The 21,357-nt window shown below is 37.0% G+C and overlaps 1 protein-coding gene across 1 annotated transcript; it reads right to left on the bottom strand.

Annotated features, from left to right (window-relative positions):
• Positions 1–10,312: 10,312 nt before the first annotated feature.
• Positions 10,313–20,178, bottom strand: ltv1 (LTV1 ribosome biogenesis factor). The gene is made up of 11 exons (NM_001126650.1): positions 19,869–20,178; positions 18,972–19,103; positions 16,850–17,038; positions 15,822–15,909; positions 14,872–15,004; positions 14,536–14,770; positions 13,977–14,104; positions 13,345–13,481; positions 12,440–12,492; positions 11,300–11,500; positions 10,313–10,800 (listed from the first exon to the last, which is right to left on the bottom strand). Exons 1-11 carry the CDS (start codon positions 19,869–19,871, stop codon positions 10,687–10,689), a joined length of 1,413 nt encoding a protein of 470 aa, NP_001120122.1. The 5' UTR covers positions 19,872–20,178; the 3' UTR covers positions 10,313–10,686.
• Positions 20,179–21,357: the final 1,179 nt, after the last annotated feature.

Here is a 21,357-nt window from a genome sequence, read left to right as displayed (position 1 = left end):
TAATCCAACTCCTGTAACCGTGAGTGTTATGAAAAAGTTACTTTTCGATTTTAAAAGCTCCTTAAACGCGGACATAAATGAAGCTATACAGCTCCTACGTTCCGACGTGTTAAACATTGGGCAACGGGTAAACAGCCTAGAACAATATGTCTATGAAGATTCTCATTCATCCAGGTCATGATATATGACTTTTCTGAGTTTTTCTTGAAAACGTTTCACCACTCATCCGAGTGGCTTCTTCAGTTCATATGACTGGAAGGGAATTCCCCGGTATTTAAACTCACAGTCACAGACATCCAATCACAGACAGTCCATCTAGACTCTACTTGGCTATTTCCCCCACGGCTGGACTGTGCAGCTATAACACCAGCCAGATTTGGTTGTTATTTAGCCCTAGCAAGCCTTTAGTGCTGCAATTGGGCAGTTTTATTGTTTAGTTTAGATATATCTGTACTTACCTTTTCTGTTTTAATTTCTCTCTTTTTTTCTTTCTTAGTATTAGTATTATTTAAAAAAACAGGATTTACTATTCTATTTTTGGGTCCCGCCTTATTTCTTTTTTAATATAAGCTACATATTTGCACCTTTTAGTATTTTTATTGTGATTATACAACTCATATGTTCAATATGCATCTACATATAGTTTTGGTGAACGTTAAAGGGCTTAATAGCCCTCAGAAAAGGAAAAATGTACTTAACTGGGCAAGGATGCTAAAATTGACATCCCCTGCCTTCAAGAGACACATTTTAAAGCGAATTCATATACTAAGCTTAATTCTCCGTATTATTTAGAAGTATTTTATGCTAACGCTTCTGTTAAAAAAAATGGAGTAGCCATCTTAATTAAAAAATCCCTTCCAATTTCCATTAAGGAGACACATCAGGATACTCATGGTAGATTTCTATTGTTAAATTTTGAAATATATTCACAGAAATATACTATTCTTAATATTTACGCCCCTAATGCACACCAAGTTAAGTTTATAACTAAAACTCTGAAAATTTTGCCAGAATCCCCTCTAGACCGTAGGCAACTAGTAGGTGATTTTCATGTTGCTCCAGATACCTACTTAGATAAATTCCCAATTCCTAAAGGTCAAGCGCTGCGCACTCCTATGAATCTGGCTAAAGGTTTTGAAACAACAAATTGAGAAATATGGCCTATACGATGCCTGGAGAGCCAGACACCCTGTTGGCAAAGATTTCACTTATTTTTCACATGTACATTTATCTCACTCACGGATAGATCTAATTTTTGCAATCTATGGAAAAGGTTTACATAGGCACGCCACCTGGACAGACCATGCCCCAGTAGGTCTTCATCTCAACTTATCTGCAATTCCAAATCCAAGTTCCCTATGGAAAATAAATAATTCAATTTTGTCCACCCCTGAAAATATAGACCACCTAGTTAAGCTTACAGAAGATTTTAAATCTTTCAATCCACAGATAGACTATTGTCCAGACTTGCTGTGGTGTTCTTATAAAGCCTTTATAAGAGGTCACATTATATCTTTGACATCTAATTTAAAAAAAAAAAAAAAAAAAAAAGATTCTAACAGAACTCCATGAACAACTGACTAATGAATAATCTAACCTAAAGAAAAAACCTACTGAAGCTAATTCCCAAAAGGTGGCTATGCTAAAACAAAAAATTAATGACTTAAATGCTGAAAATATCGCTTACCAACTATTAATGCTGAAACAAAACTACTATTCAGAGGATAATAAAATGGGAAAACTGCTGTCCAACAAACTTAAAGAAGCAAGAGCTAAATCAAGAATAGAGAGTATTAAAACTGCTGATGGTAAAATCTTGACAAATCCAAATCAAATTGCCCAAGAATTTGCAAATTATTTTAACACTTACACAATGCTTCTAATATCCCACAACCTACGCAGACTAATATTAAAAACTTTTTAGCCTCCTTATCTTTACCAACTCTATCTCAACAACAAATAGAACACTTAAACCAACCAATTTCATCATAGTTACATAGTTACATAGTTACATAGTTACATAGGGTTGAAAAAAGACCAGTTTCCATCAAGTTCAACCCATCCAAGTAAACCCAGCACACCTAACCCACACCTACCAATCTATACACTCACATACATAAACTATAAATACAACCACTAGTACTAACTGTAGATATTAGTATCACAATAGCCTTGGATATTCTGATTGATCAAGAACTCATCCAGGCCCCTCTTAAAGGCATTAACAGAATCTGCCATTACCACATCACTAGGAAGGGCATTCCATAACCTCACTGCCCTCACCGTGAAAAACCACCTACGCTGCTTCAAATGGAAGCTCCTTTCCTCTAATCTAAAGGGGTGACCTCTGGTGCGTTGATTGTTTTTATGGGAAAAAAGAACATCCCCCAACTGCCTATAATCCCCTCTAATGTACTTGTACAGAGTAATCATGTCCCCTCGCAAGCGCCTCTTTTCCAGAGAAAACAACCCCAACCTCGACAGTCTCACCTCATAGTTTAAATCTTCCATCCCCTTAACCAGTTTAGTTGCACGTGTCTGCACTCTCTCCAGCTCATTAATATCCTTCTTAAGGACTGGAGCCCAAAACTGCACTGCATACTCAAGGTGAGGCCTTACCAGGGACCTATAAAGGGGCAAAATTATGTTCTCATCCCTTGAGTCAATGCCCTTTTTTTATACAAGACAGCACTTTATTTGCTTTAGTAGCCACAGAATGACACTGCCTGGAATTAGACAACTTGTTATCAACAAAAACCCCTAGATCCTTCTCCATTAAGGAAACCCCCAACACACTACCATTCAGTAGATAGTTTGCGTTTATATTATTTCTACCAAAGTGCATAACTTTGCACTTATCAACATTGAACCTCATTTTCCAGTTTGCTGCCCAGTTATCTAATTTTGTCAAATCGCTCTGCAAAGCGGCAGCATCCTGCATGGAACTTATAGTTTTGCACAATTTAGTGTCATCAGCAAAAATAGAAACAGTACTGTCTATGCCCACCTCCAGGTCATTAATAAACAAGTTAAAAAGCAAAGGCCCAAGGACTGACCCCTGCGGTACTCCACTAACCACACTGGTCCAATTAGAAAATGTTCCATTTACAACCACTCTTTGTACTCTATCCTTCAGCCAGTTCTCTATCCAATTACAAATATTATGTTCTAGGCCAATATTCCTTAATTTGATAATTAACCTTCTGTGAGGTACTGTATCAAACGCTTTAGCAAAGTCCAAGTAGATGACATCAACTGCCATTCCAGCATCAAGGTTCCTGCTCACCTCCTCATAAAAGGCGACTAAATTAGTCTGGCAAGATCTGTTACGCATAAAACCATGCTGGCACAAACTAATAGTATTGTGAACTGCAATGTATTCAAGTACCCTATCCCTTATTACCCCTTCCAGAAGCTTTCCTACTACTGATGTCAGACTAACAGGCCTATAGTTTTCAGGCTGAGAACGGGATCCCTTTTTAAATAACGGCACCACATTAGCAATCTGCCAGTCTCTTGGCACCATGCCAGACCTCAATGAATCCTGAAAAATTAAGTGAAGAGGTTTGGCAATCACAGCGCTCAGCTCATTTAATACCCTGGGATGAATCCCATCCTGCCCTGGACCTTTGTTTACCTTTACATGTTCAATCAGATGAAGTCTTGCAGGCTACTAAGATATTAAAGAACAATAAAGCCCCAGGTCCTGATGGATTTACTAATAATTTTTACAAAAAGTTACTTTCCACCATCTCTCCACTTTTAACCCAGTTATTTAATAATCTAAGTAGCAACCCTTCCCCTCGTTCTGAATTGTTTCAAGGTACCATTACCACCATTCCAAAACCCGGGAAGGACCCCAATTCAGTAATCTCTTTGTTAAACTCCGATATAAAAATTTACGCGAAAATACTTGCTACTAGACTAAACCCAATATTAAAATCCCTTATAGTGAATGATCAAGTAGGATTTGTCCCTACTAGACAAGCCCCGGACAATACTAGAAAATTAATTAATATAGCCCTCCACGCTAATTCACACAAAATTCCATGTCTGATCCTCTCTTTAGATGCTGAAAAAGCATTTGATAGAGTTGCTTGGCCCTTTATTAAAGCAGTATTAAATAAATTTGGTTTTTCTGATTTTTTTTTTGAATAGTGTTCTATCGTTATACATTAATCCATCAGCTAAAGTATACACAAATGGTTTCAGCTCTGCCCCATTCTCCTTGACTAATGGTACTAGACAAGGCTGCCCCCTTTCTCAGTTAATATTTGCCCTTATAATGGAACCTTTAGCTGAAACTATACGGAACTCTGATTTACCTTGTAAATATATCCTGCACTACATACAGCTATGGAGCCAGTAGTGCTCTCTTTCTTCTTACCTCTTGTCTATTTTCTTTTATATGTTTTGCATTGCTATTTTCTTCCTCCCTTTCTTTTCTTTTCTTTATTACCATTATTGGGTTTTTTTTTTTTATATGTATAAAATCGGTGAAGTTATAACTGATTTAAAATCCTTGTAAATGAAACAAAGCACGATTTTTATTTACTTTGTTGTACTATTCTATTGAACTTTCAATACGCAACTGTAACAATGTTGTTGACAATTTGCTTCATCAAGAAATAAAAAATAATAATGAAAAAAAAAAAAACTCGGATAGAGAGGATAGTAGTGGCAGATAATTATCTTGATAGCATTTGCTTAAGTCATCTTTTAACTTGATACCTAGGTATTTTATGCCTTTCGTAGCCCATTGAAACAGGAAACTTTGTTTTAAAGCCGAGGAAATTTCTTGTGGTTTGGCCTATCCCTAATCCTGCTAGTGTCCTTTCAAGATAGTCCCAGGACACCCTATCAAAGGCCTTCTCAGCATCGGTAAGATAAGTGAGGGGATATTCCTTTTTTTTGGCATGGTGTATCAACGATATTATTTTGGTTGTATTATCTCTACCCTCTCTTCCAGGGATGAAGCCTGACTGGTCGGTGTGAACTAAATCTGGTAAGTATTGTTTTATTCTGTTGTTGATTATCTTGGCGTATATCTTCATATCTATATTTTTCAGGGAAATGGGTCTGTAGCTGGCACATTGCTGAGGGTCTTTGCCTGGTTTGGGTATAATTGTTATGTGGGCTTCTTGGGCTTATGGGTGGAATGTGGTTGTTGCTGAGATTGAGTTATAGTAGTCCAGTAAAAGGGGGGCTAATTCTTTTTTGAATGTTTTGTAATATAGTGCGGTGTATCTGTCTGGTCCGGGACTTTTACCTGTGGGAAGATTGTCTATGTTTTTTTCTATTTCCTGGAGGTTAAAGGGGGCATCAATTATCTGACTGTCCTCTGAGTACTTGTAGTCTAGCGTTCTAAATAAATTCATTTATTTTCTCCTTATTCTCATCAGACATGGCTGTGTCTTTTAATTTATACAGTAATTGGTAGTGGTTCAGGAAGGCCATAGCAATGCCTTTAGTATCATATTGTGTGATGTTATCTTTGTTTTTGATTGCAGTGATATGTGTTTGAGGTTGCATCTTTTTAATTATGCTTGCGAAGTGCTTATTGCACTTATCTCCTAGTTCATAGAACCTCTGTTTACACCTCATGAAGGCCGAGTAATTTTTTGGTCGAGTAATGTCTTCAACTGTAACCTTTTACTTTCTAGCTGGAGAAGGTTTTTCTGTGCTAGTGTTGAGTTATGTGTTTGTTCGAGGTGAGATATTTCTTCTATTAACTTGTTCATTTCTTTCTCTTTCTCTTTTTTCAGGTTGCTACTTATTGAGATGAAGTGGCCTCTGAGAACACATTTTAGAGTTTTCCAGAAAGTTCTGGGGGATGTTGTGCTGGGGCTATTGTCTTGTAACATTTGATTAATATTTGTCCTAATCTGTTTTCTAATTTGTTCTTTATGTAATAAAAAGTTGTTCATTTTCCAGGTGAATTCGGGTTTAGTGGTCTTAGGGATCACAAACTAATTTGGGGTAATGATCAGACAAGACACTATTACATATTTTAGCCTGTGTGAACAAATGTAACCAATTTTGTGAAACCATAATGTAATCTATTCTGGAATAAACCATATGAGTTTTTGAAAATTGTGTAATCTTTTTTTACCGGATTTTGGGTTCTCCATATATCTATCATCTTTCAGAGAATAATTTTTTAATCTCCTTTAGAACCTTATGGGGAGATGTTACTTTTCCCTGAAGAGAAGTCGATCAACGGGTTAAATAGTTAATAGCTGTAAAACTATTTCTAAATACACAGATATATCTTAGTACGTCTTTGCTAGAATACCAATATAACATAAAAGCATTATCTAATTTAGTTGCCACAACCATCCTTTGGTAGCTGCATAGTGAATCCATGAGCTGCTGGAGCAGTGATAGCAAATCTCATGTGGCCACCTATCTGTATGGGGTTAATATAGCTTTTAATGTATTTGAATTAAAAATTACTTTTTAAACTTTAAGTACAAGAGTATATGTTAAGTATTTAAATAACCTATTTTGGTCACTATGTCTCTATGCACAACCTTATTCCAATTTAGTACTTGAGAATCACTTGTATCTGGTGTTTAATTATATACTGCTCTCTGGTGCTTTCAGGTGGGGACCATAAAATCAAGTGTCCCAGTGTGATCCTCCCTGTGGCATTTTGATTATTAGAGGCTAATTCTAAGAGCAGCTCATTGGGGAAATGCTACCTGTGCATAGGGTGTGCAAAGCCAGTGCTTAATTGTGCCTGCTCAATAAATAAGCAGGTTTATGTATTTTCAAAGCTTAGAGTCTTTATAGAATACTGTGTTCGAAAGCACTCTCATACTTTTTTTGTAGTAAAAACTGGCCTGTAGTGATTTATTGACTGAGAGAGTAAAATCAACAGTGTTTTGTAATGCTTACAATCAGCAGGAGAAGCAATTCAATGATAATAATTTTTTTCAGGAATTCTTTCAAAAGCTGTCACATGCCAGTCAGAATATAGAAATTCATCATTTATTCATGGTATAATATTTCAATACTTACTCCCCTTTGGGACAATATACACAAAAAGTGTAATGGATTGCCACTGTTTTTTTTGTGCAGTCTCCATAAACCTTTTCAATTCAAGCAAAATGAGGGTTAGGGCTAAGCAACAATGGGAAACAATGGGAAACAATGGGAAAGTGCTGGGTGGGGTTATTCTGTCAGCTCACTTTATTCATACAATGTAGATGGACTGTATGTACCGAGTTTAGATTATTACAGATGCTTAATAATGAAATAACAGGATTTATTGTACTCACCGTTAAATCCCTTTCTCTGTTGTTGACAGGGGGACACAGGAGACAGATGGGGTAAAGCTCCACCCTCTAGGAGGCAGGACACTTAGGAAATGAATAAAGTAGGCGTGCCAGGACCGGTGCTGCTTTACCCCCTAGCACTGTCCTTTTCTCTTCAGTTTGTACCCAAGACCAGGTGGCCCCAGGTAATGAACGGTATAAGAAACAAGAAAACTCTTCCATTATGACCAACTGGGTCAAAATTATAAGATAAGATAAGGCCCAAAATAGTGGGGAGGGAAGTCCTGTGTCCCCCTGTCAACAACAGAGAAAGGGATTTAACGGTAAGTACAATAAAGGGGGACAGGGGACACAGGAGACAGATGGGGACTTAACAAAGCAGTCCCAAGACAGCAGGGTGGGCAAGTCTTAATCTTACTGCACCACGGATTGTTAACCTTCCTGCCAAAGACCACTTCTGCTGAGGTGAAGGTATTGAATCGGTAAAATTTGGTGAAGGTATGGATGGAAGACCAGGAACAACAGTATCTGTGGTAACATAGTAAGTTGGGTTGAAAAAAGACATACGTCCATCACATTCAACCATAATGCCTATATCTAACCTGCCTAACTACTAGTTGATCCAGAGGAAGGCAAAAAAACCCCATCTGAAGCCTCTCTAATTTGCCGCAGAGGGGAAAAAATTCCTTCCTGACTCCAAGATGGCAATCGGACCAGTCCCTGGATCAACTAGTACTAAGAGCTATCCCCCATAACCCTGTATTCCCTCACTTGCTAAGAATCCATACAGCCCCTTCTTAAAGTTATATAATGTATCAGCCAGTACGACCGATTCGGGGAGGGAATGCCACAACTTCACAGCTCTCACAGTAAAAAAAACCTTTCCGAATATTTAAATGGAACCTCCCTTCTTCTAAACGGAGTGGGTGCCCTCATGTCCGTTGGAAGGACCTACTGGTAAATAAAGCATTAGAAAGGTTATTCGATGATCCCCTTATATATTTATACATGCAGTGGTGTTAAATTGCTATATAATCAAAGACTTCATCGAGTTATAATTACTTATGAAGGAAATAAAAAAAAAAGTGACAGATAAATGTGAAGACACCAAAGAGTTAAAGGAACATTAGCTTTCACTCTTTGGTGTCTTCACATTTATCTGCCACTCTTTTTTTTTTTTTTTTATATCCTTCATAATTAATTATAACTCGATGAAGTCCTTGATTGTATAGAAATTTAACACCACTGCATTACTTACCTTGCAATCTTCGGTTAATCAACAGTGACTCAATGGATTCGACTATATATTAAGGCCCTAGGTGATATAATAAGAAGTGGATACTTAACAACAAATGTCTGGTCATTATTGGCAACAGCAGAGAAGTGACCTCAGACCAAGCTAAAATGGAAGCTGCTTTCTAAATCAGAGAGAGCTTCTAGGGTCGTTTACTCAGCATGGCATTTTACAGAAAAAAAATATAGCATTCTAGCTTGCACTATTGTGGTTCATTTATTGGGAATAAACTGCAGCATAAGCTTTCCTTCTCCTACAGTAATGTTGCAGTGATGCTTACAAAAGTTCAAAGTTTTTCTTTAAAGCCAAGCACTGTGCCTGGTTGATCCCAAGTAAGGAAATGTTAAATCTAAGTAAACTTTATCAAAGCAAATACTCAAAGAAACACAGTATTGCTGTTCAGTGTCCTCTGTAAAAAAGAAACAATGCATTCCCTTGCTTTTATTCTGTACACAGGGGCTCTGGTATCAGACTTCCTTCTCTCAGCTCAAACCTCAAGGGCAAGGGGGTTCAAGCCTGAGCAGCTTGCTCCTGTCTCCCCCTCCTTGCTGTAATCTGAGCCTAGAGCTTCCAGGCAGCAGCAGGAAAGTGACATCAGACCCAGCTAAAATGGCAGCTGCTATCTTAAACAAACAGAGGGAGCTTCTAGGGCTGTTTACTTGGGTATGGTAAAGCTTTCTGCAGAATAAATATAGTGTTCTAGGTGGCACAAATGAAGCTAATCTATTGGCAGTAAAATGCTTTTCCTTCTCCTTTAAGCAGCAGATTTACTAAAAATTGAACTGGAAAATTCATCAGTTTGACATTTTTTCACTTACTTTTCTGGCTCTCAATAGCCCTTGATCTTATTCAGTCTGCGGCTCCTCTTTACTTCAGTAAAGTGGAGGACTATAACTCAACACCAATATATCCTTGATACACCAAGCTCATGGTCACTGGTCTGAATGCAGCTTCAACTGGCCATAACTACCTAAGTGGTCAAGTAGTATAGTCAAAATCCATCAAAATGCCCAACCAAATCCTGTCACACCAGCTTAAGAGTTGCCCTTGCTCTGCCCGGTACACACCTTTTGAGTGTTTAACATTAGAGGGGATTATAGGATTATAGGATGTTCTTTTTTCCCATAAAAACAATCAACGCACCAGAGGTCACCCCTTTAGATTAGAGGAACGGAGCTTCCATTTGAAGCAGCGTAGGTGGTTTTTCACAGTGAGGGCAGTGAGGTTGTGGAATGCCCTTTCTAGTTATGTGGTAATGGCAGATTCTGTTAATGCCTTTAAGAGGGGCCTGGATGAGTTCTTGATCAATCAGAATATCCAAGGCTATTGTGATACTAATATCTACAGTTAGTACTAGTGGTTGTATTTATAGTTTATGTATGTGAGTGTATAGATTGGTAGGTGTGGGTTAGGTGTGCTGGGTTTACTTGGATGGGTTGAACTTGATGGACACTGGTCTTTTTTCAACCCTATGTAACTAAGGGGTAGATTTATCAAAACGTGAGACCAGAGGTAACAGAAAAACTCACCCACTTTCTATTCATTACTATTTTTAAAAGCTTATTTATTAAACAGTGAACTCTAACTTTCACCCACTGATAAATAAATAATATAAATAGAAAGTGGTTGAATTTTTGGTTGAATTTTTCTGTGGTGACATCTGATCTTTTGATAAACTTGCCCCTAAAATGTACACTGAGATTTCTTGACATACACTAAGATAAAATACCAGCAGAAGCCAAACCAAAATTATATTTAATATATAAAAAGACATTTGGTAAAGGACATTTATTCACTTATCCATGTGACTGGATCATGTCTGATAGATGTTACTGCCCATAAAGCAATAAATAGCTAGGCTCACATACACAATATCCATATTAATACAAATAATGTACTGTTATATATTTATATAGGAAATTAAGCTCAAAATACTCTTTTCTTTGCAGTTGGTTTTGTATCTTTTTATGACATGGTTTTCTGCTGAAAGGATCCAGCAGTCTGTTAGCAGCACTGGCCAGACAAACTGTGTTGTCCATGTTGGTATGGTAATTTGGCATCAGCCTCCTTTTCCACATTGGCATAAATGGGCAGCTCCAGTTAATAAGTTTGTTAAGATAACTTAAGTCCTTGGAGATTCTGTTTAAGGTTAAGCTGCTCTTTTACTTGTCTGCCTTTTTCTACTTTGAAGGCTAGTTTATTGGATTTCTTTTCCACTCTTCGTTCCTGAAGAAAGAAAGAACAGTTATTAATAGGACATTCTCTGCATGGGTTATACACACAAGGAAATTCAGAGGGAATACATTTTGTTTATTCTAAGTACAGTGAAGTCCCTTCTGCCTATTTAAATGTATACACTGTATTAATGTTCTTCTCCTCAGTGTAGTATAAGCAACAGTGCTGAACCCTACCAAAGGTAAGCACTTGGTAACCAACACTAAAAATTGTAACTGAGCTGTACACACACTTAATGCCCAAGTACACAGGGCACAGGTACTAAGCACCCCCCCCCCATATAATGCATCTAATACATTTTACTAATAAAGACATAGTTAATTATTTCAACACAGTTGTATATGATCCAAATCTCTACCACCTACTGTAATAACATTAAAGTTAGATGGTTTGAAAAAAGGCTCAGTTATGAACAAAACAATTCTTTTCTATTTAGGGTCATTTTTTTACATAGCAAATGTGTTAGAATTACAAACAAAATATTACTTACTTTGCGTTCTTCTTTAATTGCTTGTTTTCTAGCTTTGCGCTCTTCTTTTGATTCATCTTTGGGACGTAGCTGTGTTGACACTCTGGGAAGATCACTATTGTTTATCATTTCCATTTGTTCAACCTGCTTGGCAGTGAGTCCCCTTGCCGGAAGAACATCCAGAGGAATACCAGTTTTTGCAGATACCCGTATTAATTTTGCCTGCAGGAAATAAATTACAATTTGCAGTTTTCGAAAAATTCAGCTTGCTGTTTATGCCTAAATGTATTCAACAATCAGAAACTATACTTAAGCTGTAACACATCTCTTCCGTGTTCAGCTAGGTCTAGGGATTTGCAACTTATGTATCAGCATTTTATGCACTTGCATTTCATGTCATATGTTTTAGAAAAGTTGTTCCTTTTCATGCATCAATATATAACATCTTTGGGTACTGGTAAGGCAGTTGCCTTCAAAAGCTGGGAAACTGGAGCGTCTACCAGAGGAGTATCAGTCCATTCTTCCAGGGTTTCCTTGGAGAATGGGTACAATTTTTGTTTTTAGTTTAGTAATTTGTGTTCAGGCGCGTTCAACTTCTCCTGGATAATGAACTGTAATTGGTCATGCGCAGGAAATACTAATGAACGGTCAGTACCCAGACAGAATAAACCTTTTGATTTTTTTATCCGAGGACGTGGAAACCTCAACCTGGTCTGCCGAGAGAGTAGACTGATGGAGAAAGTTCACGCTCATTGAGGGGTTTCTCCCTGGAGTCTGAGGGAGAGGTGTGAACAATGCAGAGGGGCCAGTTAATCTCAGTATTAATACAATTTAAAGTTTATACTAAAGTAAGTAGTCGCAGCAGCCAGACAGATGGGGGTGGCAGCATGGGCCAGATGCGGCCTGCCAGTTGGACAGCACTGATCCAAATAAATGAACAATAATTACACATATAAATACATCAAGCTGCTAGACTGCTTAAAGTGATTGCTCACACACATTTACACACAGAGAGAGACTAGAAATACAACTGCAAGGCTTGAAAGAGCCCTGTCTGAAGCAGTATGGCACTATTATCATTGTGACCACCAAACTAATAACAAATAATTTTTGTGCTAAACATTAATAAAAATTAAAAAACAGCAAGGTTCATTTTCTTACCTTGGGTGGATCCTTGATAATCTGTGGATGATTGTATAAATTAGAGTATGTACCTTTAAAAAGGAAAAGAACCTAATTACATTTCAATGTGACATATGACATATTGTTCAAGATGTACGCTAAAATGATTTTGATCAGTACACATACTCTTGCCACTGATCTATAAATTGCCATAAGATAATTTCCAATCCGCCAATATTTAAAGGGCTTTTAAGGTATACGCCTATCTGGGATTAGTATTGCGGTACAGGTATAGGACCCGTTATCCAGAATGCTCGGAACCAAGGGTATTCCGGATAAGGGGTCTTTCCGTAATTTGGATCTTCATACCTTAAGTCTACTAAAAAAATCAATAAAACATTAATTAAATCCAATAGGATTGTTTTGCATCCAATAAGGATTAATTATATCTTAGTTGAGATCAAATACAAGGTACAGTTTTATTATTACAGAGAAAAAGGAAATCAATTTTAAAAATCCTAATTATTTGATTATAATGGAGTCTATGGGAGACAGGCTTTCCGTAATTTGGAGCTTTCTGGATAATGGGTTTCCGGATAAGGGGTCCGATACCTGTATATACAGGAACAATTTTCACTCTGCTTAAATACAGATTCTAGCTTTTAACCAAAGTATGGCGCTGTGATGTTCTGTTACTTTTTCTCCAGTATATAAAAGGGTGAAATAGAGCTTGCAACAAATTACCAGAGGAAAATTTCACTGTTCTTTATTGACTTGTATAGAATTTTCAGGTAATGGTGTGTTTACCAATCAGTGGTTGAAATTTTACCTATTTAGAAAATATGCACTTTCCCATTTAAGTAAATATGATAGCTGGGAAATTACTCTCTAGTGATCAGTGGTGAGCACTAAAGTCCGATATCCTCAGTTCTTTATAGACTCACTCAAAATAGATTCACAGTCCCATTTTTCTCTAGGCTCCTCAATAACTAAATTTTGCATATCTTCTTTATTATCTTCATCTTCCTCAATTACTGAATCCATGCCATCTCTAGGTGTCAGGTTTTTCAGTTTCACGCAGCTGCAAAAGGAGTATGTATATCAATTAAAACTATATTTTAACTATCAAAATGGAAAAAACAACTTGCCATGTTAACCTTATAATCTAAACGTTGTAGGAAATACAAGTTTATAGACAGTACAAAAGTGCAAATAAATGCTATAGACATCTCATTTTCAGTTCCAGGGGCATAGCAACAAAACAGCAGGCTTAAAAGCTGCTGGATGGCCAAGGAGTAAAGAAAACCAAATGACAGTCCAGTCTAAACAGTGTCCATAAATGTGGGTTGATTTATAAAGGTCTCCAACCAACCAACCAACATGACATCGCTCTTCAAAAAAGTACCCCTGGCAGGTGTTTTTATGCAGTGGACAAGACCGCACCATTAATCATTTGACTCCAGTGACCCCACTGTATTAACATTTACTTTACCCAAGATCAGATAGTATTGCAACAGTATATATGAAAGTATCTATTTTGAAGGTGTAAGTGAACAGAAAATAATCAAAAACATACTCTTTTGCTTTTTGCTTGTGGTAATCATTTATTACTTCTTCCAACCGACCACTGTTTGAGTGAATGAATCCTTCCAATTCTGTGTTATCCAAGGCTCCAATTTCATCATCATCAAACTGTTCATAAAACTGAGGATAAAATATAAAATTATTCACCTCCATTGTTTTAAAGAAAGTAAAAAATTAATGGAAATACACTGTAGCTGTTAGAAGAACTACATTTGTTTTACCCATCCATTTGGCAGATAGGTAGATACCAAGTGGTAGCTACCTACACTTCTGGTAGCTATCACTTGGTAGATGCCAAATAGATGGGTAAAACATTGAGCCTGGAAAACAAATTTAGTTCTTCTCTTGAAGAAGAGAGTCATGATATATATATATGACTAACTAGGTTAAAAAGAAAAAGCTACTTTAATAAACCAAAAATCAGATCTAGGACCCTAGAATAGTTGGAGAATGTCCTGCTTTCACTAAGCATAAGCTTCTAATTATTAAACTACATTTGTTTCTTATCATCATTGAAAATATGTCTGTAACTGGTTAGATGATTTTCCAACCTTTTCAAACCTTTCATCAAGAAGGGTTAGTTGCTCATTTCTCCTAATAACAGAAGATGTCATGGAATATTCTGTAAAACGACTTTTTGTTTCCTCTTGCATAAACAGAAACTCTTTCCTGGCTCCTTTACCCTCCTCATCATCATCCTCATCTGAAACAAGTCCATCTGAATCATAGTCATTTTCTTCACTCTCAACATCCTCCCAGTCATCATCATCTTTTTCATGGGATGATCTGCAACCATGTAAAGAAATGTATAGATGTATATGCTGTGTAAATATACATCTATGTAAGGCAAAAATAAAGATAACTAAGGAGAATAAAGTTTAGAGTACCTCCGGAGGTCATCACTATTAGGGTCATTAGCCTGTAAGATAAAGTCATCATCCAGCTGATTCTCTGGATCGCCAAAATTAAAATCATCATCCAAAGCTGCTACAATATCTGGATCCAGGTCAAGACACAAACCTAAAGGCAATAAACCAAAAAGCTAATCGGCTTGCTTGATTGGGCACATGTTGGCCTGGCCAACAACAGCAAATATGTGTCAACCATTATTTTATTTAAACTAAACCATCTGCTATAAACTTATGGTTCAATGAGATGTAGTTTTTGCAATGTTTCAGAGGATGGTATAAGCTTCTCAGGTAAAAAAAAAAAAAAAGATTCATAGCCTCAGAAAGGAATTTGTTTCCTCTTGAGGCAAATTGGAGATGGCTTCAAATTTTTCATCTTCCTCTTTATCAACTACAGGTTGGTGTAACTGCGCTTGAGGGGATTTGTAGGGTTTTGATGAACCAGGGGTTTGTTGCTCTTTTATATAAGGACAATACTCTAGAAATCTCCTTCCAGTGTGCCCTGTCCTCTCTACTAACAGAGGCTTATCACTAAAAAATGCAGGCTGTTTTGGAGCATTATGTTCCTGTAACTATAAACTCTCTTAAGTCAAATTAAACTCTTCCTTTTTAGCTTTTTGTAATACTTTTCCCGGAAAAGGAACTGTAAAACAAAATACTATTAATTGCTTCTAAGAAACTTAGTTCACAGTAACCTGCATATGCCATAAAATGGCAATTCTCACCGATTTTGTCAGTTAATTTGGGAATTTCGTATCTGCAAAATTTTTTTTTTCCATGACATAAGTCAAAGAATTAAGGGTTAGGTGTATGTTTTTTGGTTATGCCTTGAAAGCTCATCAACTATTATGAAGTGGACTTAGAACAAAAATAAATGTGGGGAGGAAACTTAAAACTTGGGGCAATCACTTTGCTGTTAGCAACCTTACCTCGAACAGGAGCTGCTTTATTTAACAATCCAACATCTTCCTCAAATTCAGATGCAAACACAGATGATGGCAAATTTATTGATGGACCCTAAATAGAGATGAGAGAGAGAGAGAGAGAGAGAGAGAGAGAGACAGAGACAGACTTTAAATACATTTATGCTAAAAGATTTACTACAGTATGTGTAAAAATAGTCAAAAACAGTCATTACAGTCATCCACATTAATACACATTACTGTAAGTCAGTGCTAGAGCTCACATTTCATTGGCAGATACCATTGACAACATTTGCAACTGAACACAACAATGCCTTTTATCTATCTGAGCTGATAAATAGACTGAAGATAATCTGAGAGAAGAAGTGCCTCTATGTAGTGAGCTTAACAAACATCCCAACTTAAGGGCTCTGGCACACGGGGAGATTCCCCGAAATGCCATCCCACTGATGAAAATGTAAAGCGCCAATGGCATACGCGGCGCCGCGACTTCCCTGAAATTGTGGAAGTTGCCTTGAGAGGAAAGCAAGGCGACTAATCTCCCCGTGTGCCAGAGCCCTAAAGGGTATTTTATGATAGGGTTCCGAATATATTGTACTGTGCGCACAGCCCAATGATGCAAAAAGGGATCAACTATTATTAATGTATTAGTGAACTGCACACAAAATCAGTAATTGTCACCAAAATTATGCCTGCAACCAGTCTTAAGACATATTAAACAGGAGGTGACTGTGCTGAATGGGTACTAAAATACAAAAATGAAAAAAGAAAGAGAAAAACAAAGATCTAGTGAAAATCCTCATAACAAAAGAGACACTGTGCCAGCCCTGGACTACACAATTATAAAGTGAAAGGTGTCTAACACAATAACACCCTTAAAATTATGTGTTTTCTTCTCCTTTAATGCACACATGGTTTATCGTATGCAAACTTTAATTCTCCAGGTTTGTTATAGAGGCACCAGCATCTGAAATGCAATGTCAACTCTGGCTGCCATAAACATATGAATGCAATTAATAGCACAGATGCCATACGGGAAAGCGATGAGGCTCCTCTTCTATGCCACTCTCCCGAGCAACGATAACGCAACTCTTTGACTTGCTGGTCTCAGAGGAAACAAGTTCTAAAGGGCCTCTTTCTTTGAGGTGCTGTAGGTAATTATAGTCATCGTCAAAAAAGACTCCAAAATTTCTCTGTTCTTCTTTCCTTTTTTCTGTTTCTACCTGCATAGGAAAAGAAAAAAGGCATAAGTCATTGTAGCAGTAGTTCTTAACTTTAGTACACTGTTCTTCTTTAGGGCCGTGGCAGCTCCGCATATGCCATCCCACTGACTATTTACATTCTAGCTGGTGGGATGGCATATCGGGGAGCTCCCCATCTATCACGGCACTTAATCAAGAGAGGCCAGACATGTCTAGAAAATGAAATAACTCTGAAATGATTGGTTCAATCAATACACTGTTCTTCAAACAAGATAGCCCATAGATATGAAATGCAAAATTATCCAGCTAATGTGAACTGTAATTTATAGCATTATCCACTAGCTTTCTGGGAAAAACAATATCCAGGGATGCATAGAGATTTCTGTCTGTAAAGCAGAGGCCAGATTATATTTGGGAATATTTCTTTAAATGTATTTATTATAGTACACGATTTCTGAATCATATGGGCATGCTAACAGATTACAAAAGAGAATGGTAGTGGTGCAGCCATTGAATAGAATTCTAAAATATGTTTTAAAATTTAAATTTTGACTAGATTTCTAGATTTTGCCTCACTGCTGGTGCAATCACTTGAAAATCAGAATCAGTAAGTGAGGCTATATTTATATAGACGAAAGTACCTGTGGGGGACTGAAAAGTTGCGGTCTGTAATGTTCCTTTTTCATATTTTGCAACAAAATGTAATTTTTTTCAAATAATTTAAATCCTGTGAGTGCTGACACTTTTTTCTTATATATATTATATATATATTATATATATATTATATATATATATATATATATATATATATATATATATATATATATCCCTACAACCGACGTTTCGGTCCCTTTTGGGACCTTTTTCAAGGTATCTATTCGGTATTCCGTGCACAGGGGCAGCTACATTGTAGCAACTTTCGGAGTGTCGTATATATATATTATATATATATATATATATATTAGTGCCAGATTTATATCTGATGCTGCCCTCTGTATTGTATGTAGGCATCAAAGAGGACTACCCCCTCTTTCACCTGCTGCAGCCTGAGGGCTTTTGTAGAAAAAAAATTCTGTATAGCCACCCAAAGATTGCTAATTATGTTAAAAGGTCAGGCATGCAACTGGTATTTAAACTACTTGTTTGTGTGACCCAACTGGCAACATAAAATGAACACTTAAAGAAATATTGATCAAGAAGTTTGGAAATTGTTTTGCAAACCAAGTCTTGCATTTAAAATTTTATAGAAAGGGATACCTGCATTCCAGGCCAATAACTCTGTTACTAGTTACAAATCAAGTTTACTGTTTTTTCTACAAGAAATTTGCAGTAGTAGGTACAACATTATATACAAACTTAACCCAATAAGTGTGGGACTAGGGATGGGCCGAATCCAGCCTTTTTTTGATGGATTTAGTTTCGGCCGAATCCACGGTCCCGGCTGAACCGAATCAGAATTAACATAAATTAGCATATGCCAATTTGCATTCGAAAATGGCTAAATTTTAGGGGGGCTTTTTTTTTTTAACCCTTCCCAGTCCTGATTAGCATATGCTAATTAGGATTCGGTTCGGGATTTGGCAGAATCAGTCAGGGTGGGTTCGGTGCATCCCTATGTGGGACAGTAGAGAAGAAGATGTATCTATTTGATATGTATCTTTGCATGGATTTAGTATTCAGGACAGCACTTCAAATGAAAGGTAATACTTCCCAATTTTATCCTTTGTTAATAGTCTGACTGTCCCAGGAGAAAAACGGTTCCTGAATCTAGTACTTCTTATTTTAATAATAACTGGTCTCCTGCTGCTTATGCTGTAATGTGTTTCTGCCATCTGAACAGTTTGTTTGCTAAATGTGCAAGATCCCTTGATCAATTGTTTAGACATACTTTTGTAAGCAGATGTCACAAAGCCTCAATTAGTGCTAAATAAAGTTTAAAGAATTAATATCCCACCTTTTCAGCAGGTAACAAGACTCTCTGAGGAGCAGTTTCATCAGCAGCCAATGGATCCCTCTGACTCCTGTGCACCAGATGAAAAGTGACTGCTTTGTTCTTTTTAATAAATGGTTTCTTCTTTCGGTGAGGCTATACCAAAACAAACATTATTTTATACAAGACATAGCTTATCTGTTCTACAGTAATGGAAATATTCATGTGTACAGTAATGGGGAAAAAAAAAGGTTTTTAATCCCTAAGGACAAAAAGTACCACCTTATAGAACAGATTTACATATGCTTGACAAAAGAAAATAAAACTTTTACTTAAAGAGTTTGTTAGTAACTTAAATTAATTAATTAGTGACTTGGAGAACTAATTGCTGAGATTATTACTGGTTGAAAATAATTTCATAATAAAAAAAAATTATATATATATATATATATATACAAACATACTTATACACACCCATACACACGAGTGCAATCTATACATAATAAGCAAATTGCTTGAGGTCTACTTGGGTCCTCCATCCTTAAATACTACTTGTGCCTAACAACCTTACTCTTTGGGTTAATTTCAGTTTCTTTCATTCAATAGCACCGAGAACTGCAAATAATTAAAGCGATCAATGTTAAAACGCTACAAACTATGCCAATATCTAAACTATGCGGTAACCCTATTTTATATCGCACTGTACTCTTGCGCAACCATTTCATAAATACTGCTAGCAAAGCGAGAGAGTTAAAACGAATTATAAAGGACTAGCACGGAGAAACATGGGCTGCTCCTAGGGAAACAAGGTGTCAACAATGACATAAAGATACAACTGCTAATGATAAAAAGCCGTAGGGACAAAATGCTTTTAAAAAGAACAGTGATACTTCTTTTAAAAGTCGCCACGTGATTCCTTACCATTCTAACACGTAAAAGCAGAGCTGTCACACAATATCAGTAACAGAGGCTCCCATCTAACCACGCTGTCTCCGCCACGTTGGATCATGCCACAAACATTTAGCGCGGTATTACATATCTATAGTATTTATATGGTATCTATAGAGCGTACAAAACTATTTCTGGCATATAGAATAAAATGAATAGCGCTATTTAAATTATATACTCGCTGCCCCAATTACTTGGTAGGTTATACAACCAATGAATTCCGGTTAAATTTAGCAGATCAAAAATTAGCCACCCCTCAGTTTTATGGTTTGTTCCATTCCGTAAAGAACGGCCTAAAGAATGGCCCCACAATTATCTCGCGATAGAAAGTCTCTGTTACTTGGATGTGTTCTCATGCGGATTATCCAAAACTGGAACTCCATCTAGTGGAAAGAGTACGCCAATGCTTCTGCTTAGCTTAGCGAATTTTTATTCACTTAAATGTCTTCTTTCTCCTACCTTGTACTCAATATAGTGCTGCAGGCGGCTATAATGTCAACATTCCGTTTTTAAATCGAGTATTGCAGCATTCCTTTACTGAGCTGCCTGGTGCATGGCTATCTACAGGACTCTTCCTTTTAAAAAATTCACTGTCTGCAGCAGCATAGCTAGCGCAGAGCGTAAACATATGAACAATAAAATAATTCTGTTGTAGAAAAACATGTTTGTTTTTTGTTTTTTTAAATCGGTTAACAGAGCTTCTCCAGCTCTTCTTGTTTAAAAGTGCAGATTTTTTTAACATTTGATTTAGAAATGCATTCATTTCCAAGGGTACCACACCCATGTGACTTTTACTCTGCTAGACTTCAGCCAGTCTTTACTGCTGTGCTGCAAGTTGGAGTGATATCACTCCTCCAATTCCCCCCCTCCCCTCCCCTCCCCCAGTAGCTGATCAGTAGAAGAACAGGGAGGTACCAAGATAGCAGCTACTTAACTACCATAGTAGATATTTTATAACAGCACTCAATAGTAAAAAAAACCAAGTCCAACTTGGGACTCCTCCAGTTATGTGGGAGTGGGAGAAATAATAGGTTACCTGAAAGCAGTTCTAATGTGTAGCACTGGCTCCTGAAAGCTCAGACTCAGGTACAATGCGCTGAGATGGCTGCCTACACACCTACACACCAATATTACAACTGAAAAAAAATACATTTGTTTGAACACAATTTTTAATGGTGATTTATTTCATATGTAAACAGTGTTATTTAGAAATAAAAAGTACACAATAAAATCATGACAGCATCCTTTTAATTTCTCTGGAATTTTTCTGCAAAATCACAGAAAGGCTAAATGCTAAAATGTACGCTTCTGACACACTGATTTCTGATCACCAAATTCTTACATTCTCCATACACACTCTCCCCATTGAGTAAACCATGCAAATTTTGTGCAAAACACCAAACACTGGAAAACAAAAAAAAAATCTCCGTTCCAACTGGATTTATTATCTGTATTGCAGACC

The sequence above is a fragment of the Xenopus tropicalis genome, chromosome 5 (assembly GCF_000004195.4).
Source record: "Xenopus tropicalis strain Nigerian chromosome 5, UCB_Xtro_10.0, whole genome shotgun sequence".
Classification (NCBI taxonomy): Eukaryota; Metazoa; Chordata; class Amphibia; order Anura; family Pipidae; genus Xenopus; species Xenopus tropicalis.
This window is presented reverse-complemented; position numbering and strand designations above follow the sequence as displayed.

Coding starts and splice junctions, on each gene's coding strand:
- ltv1 (NM_001126650.1), bottom strand. Junction 15,005..15,821: donor TAAAGCAGCTCCTGTTCGAG/GTAAGGTTGCTA, acceptor TATTGCCTTTAG/GTTTGTGTCTTGACCTGGAT. Junction 11,501..12,439: donor TTATCAAGGATCCACCCAAG/GTAAGAAAATGA, acceptor TATTTCCTGCAG/GCAAAATTAATACGGGTATC.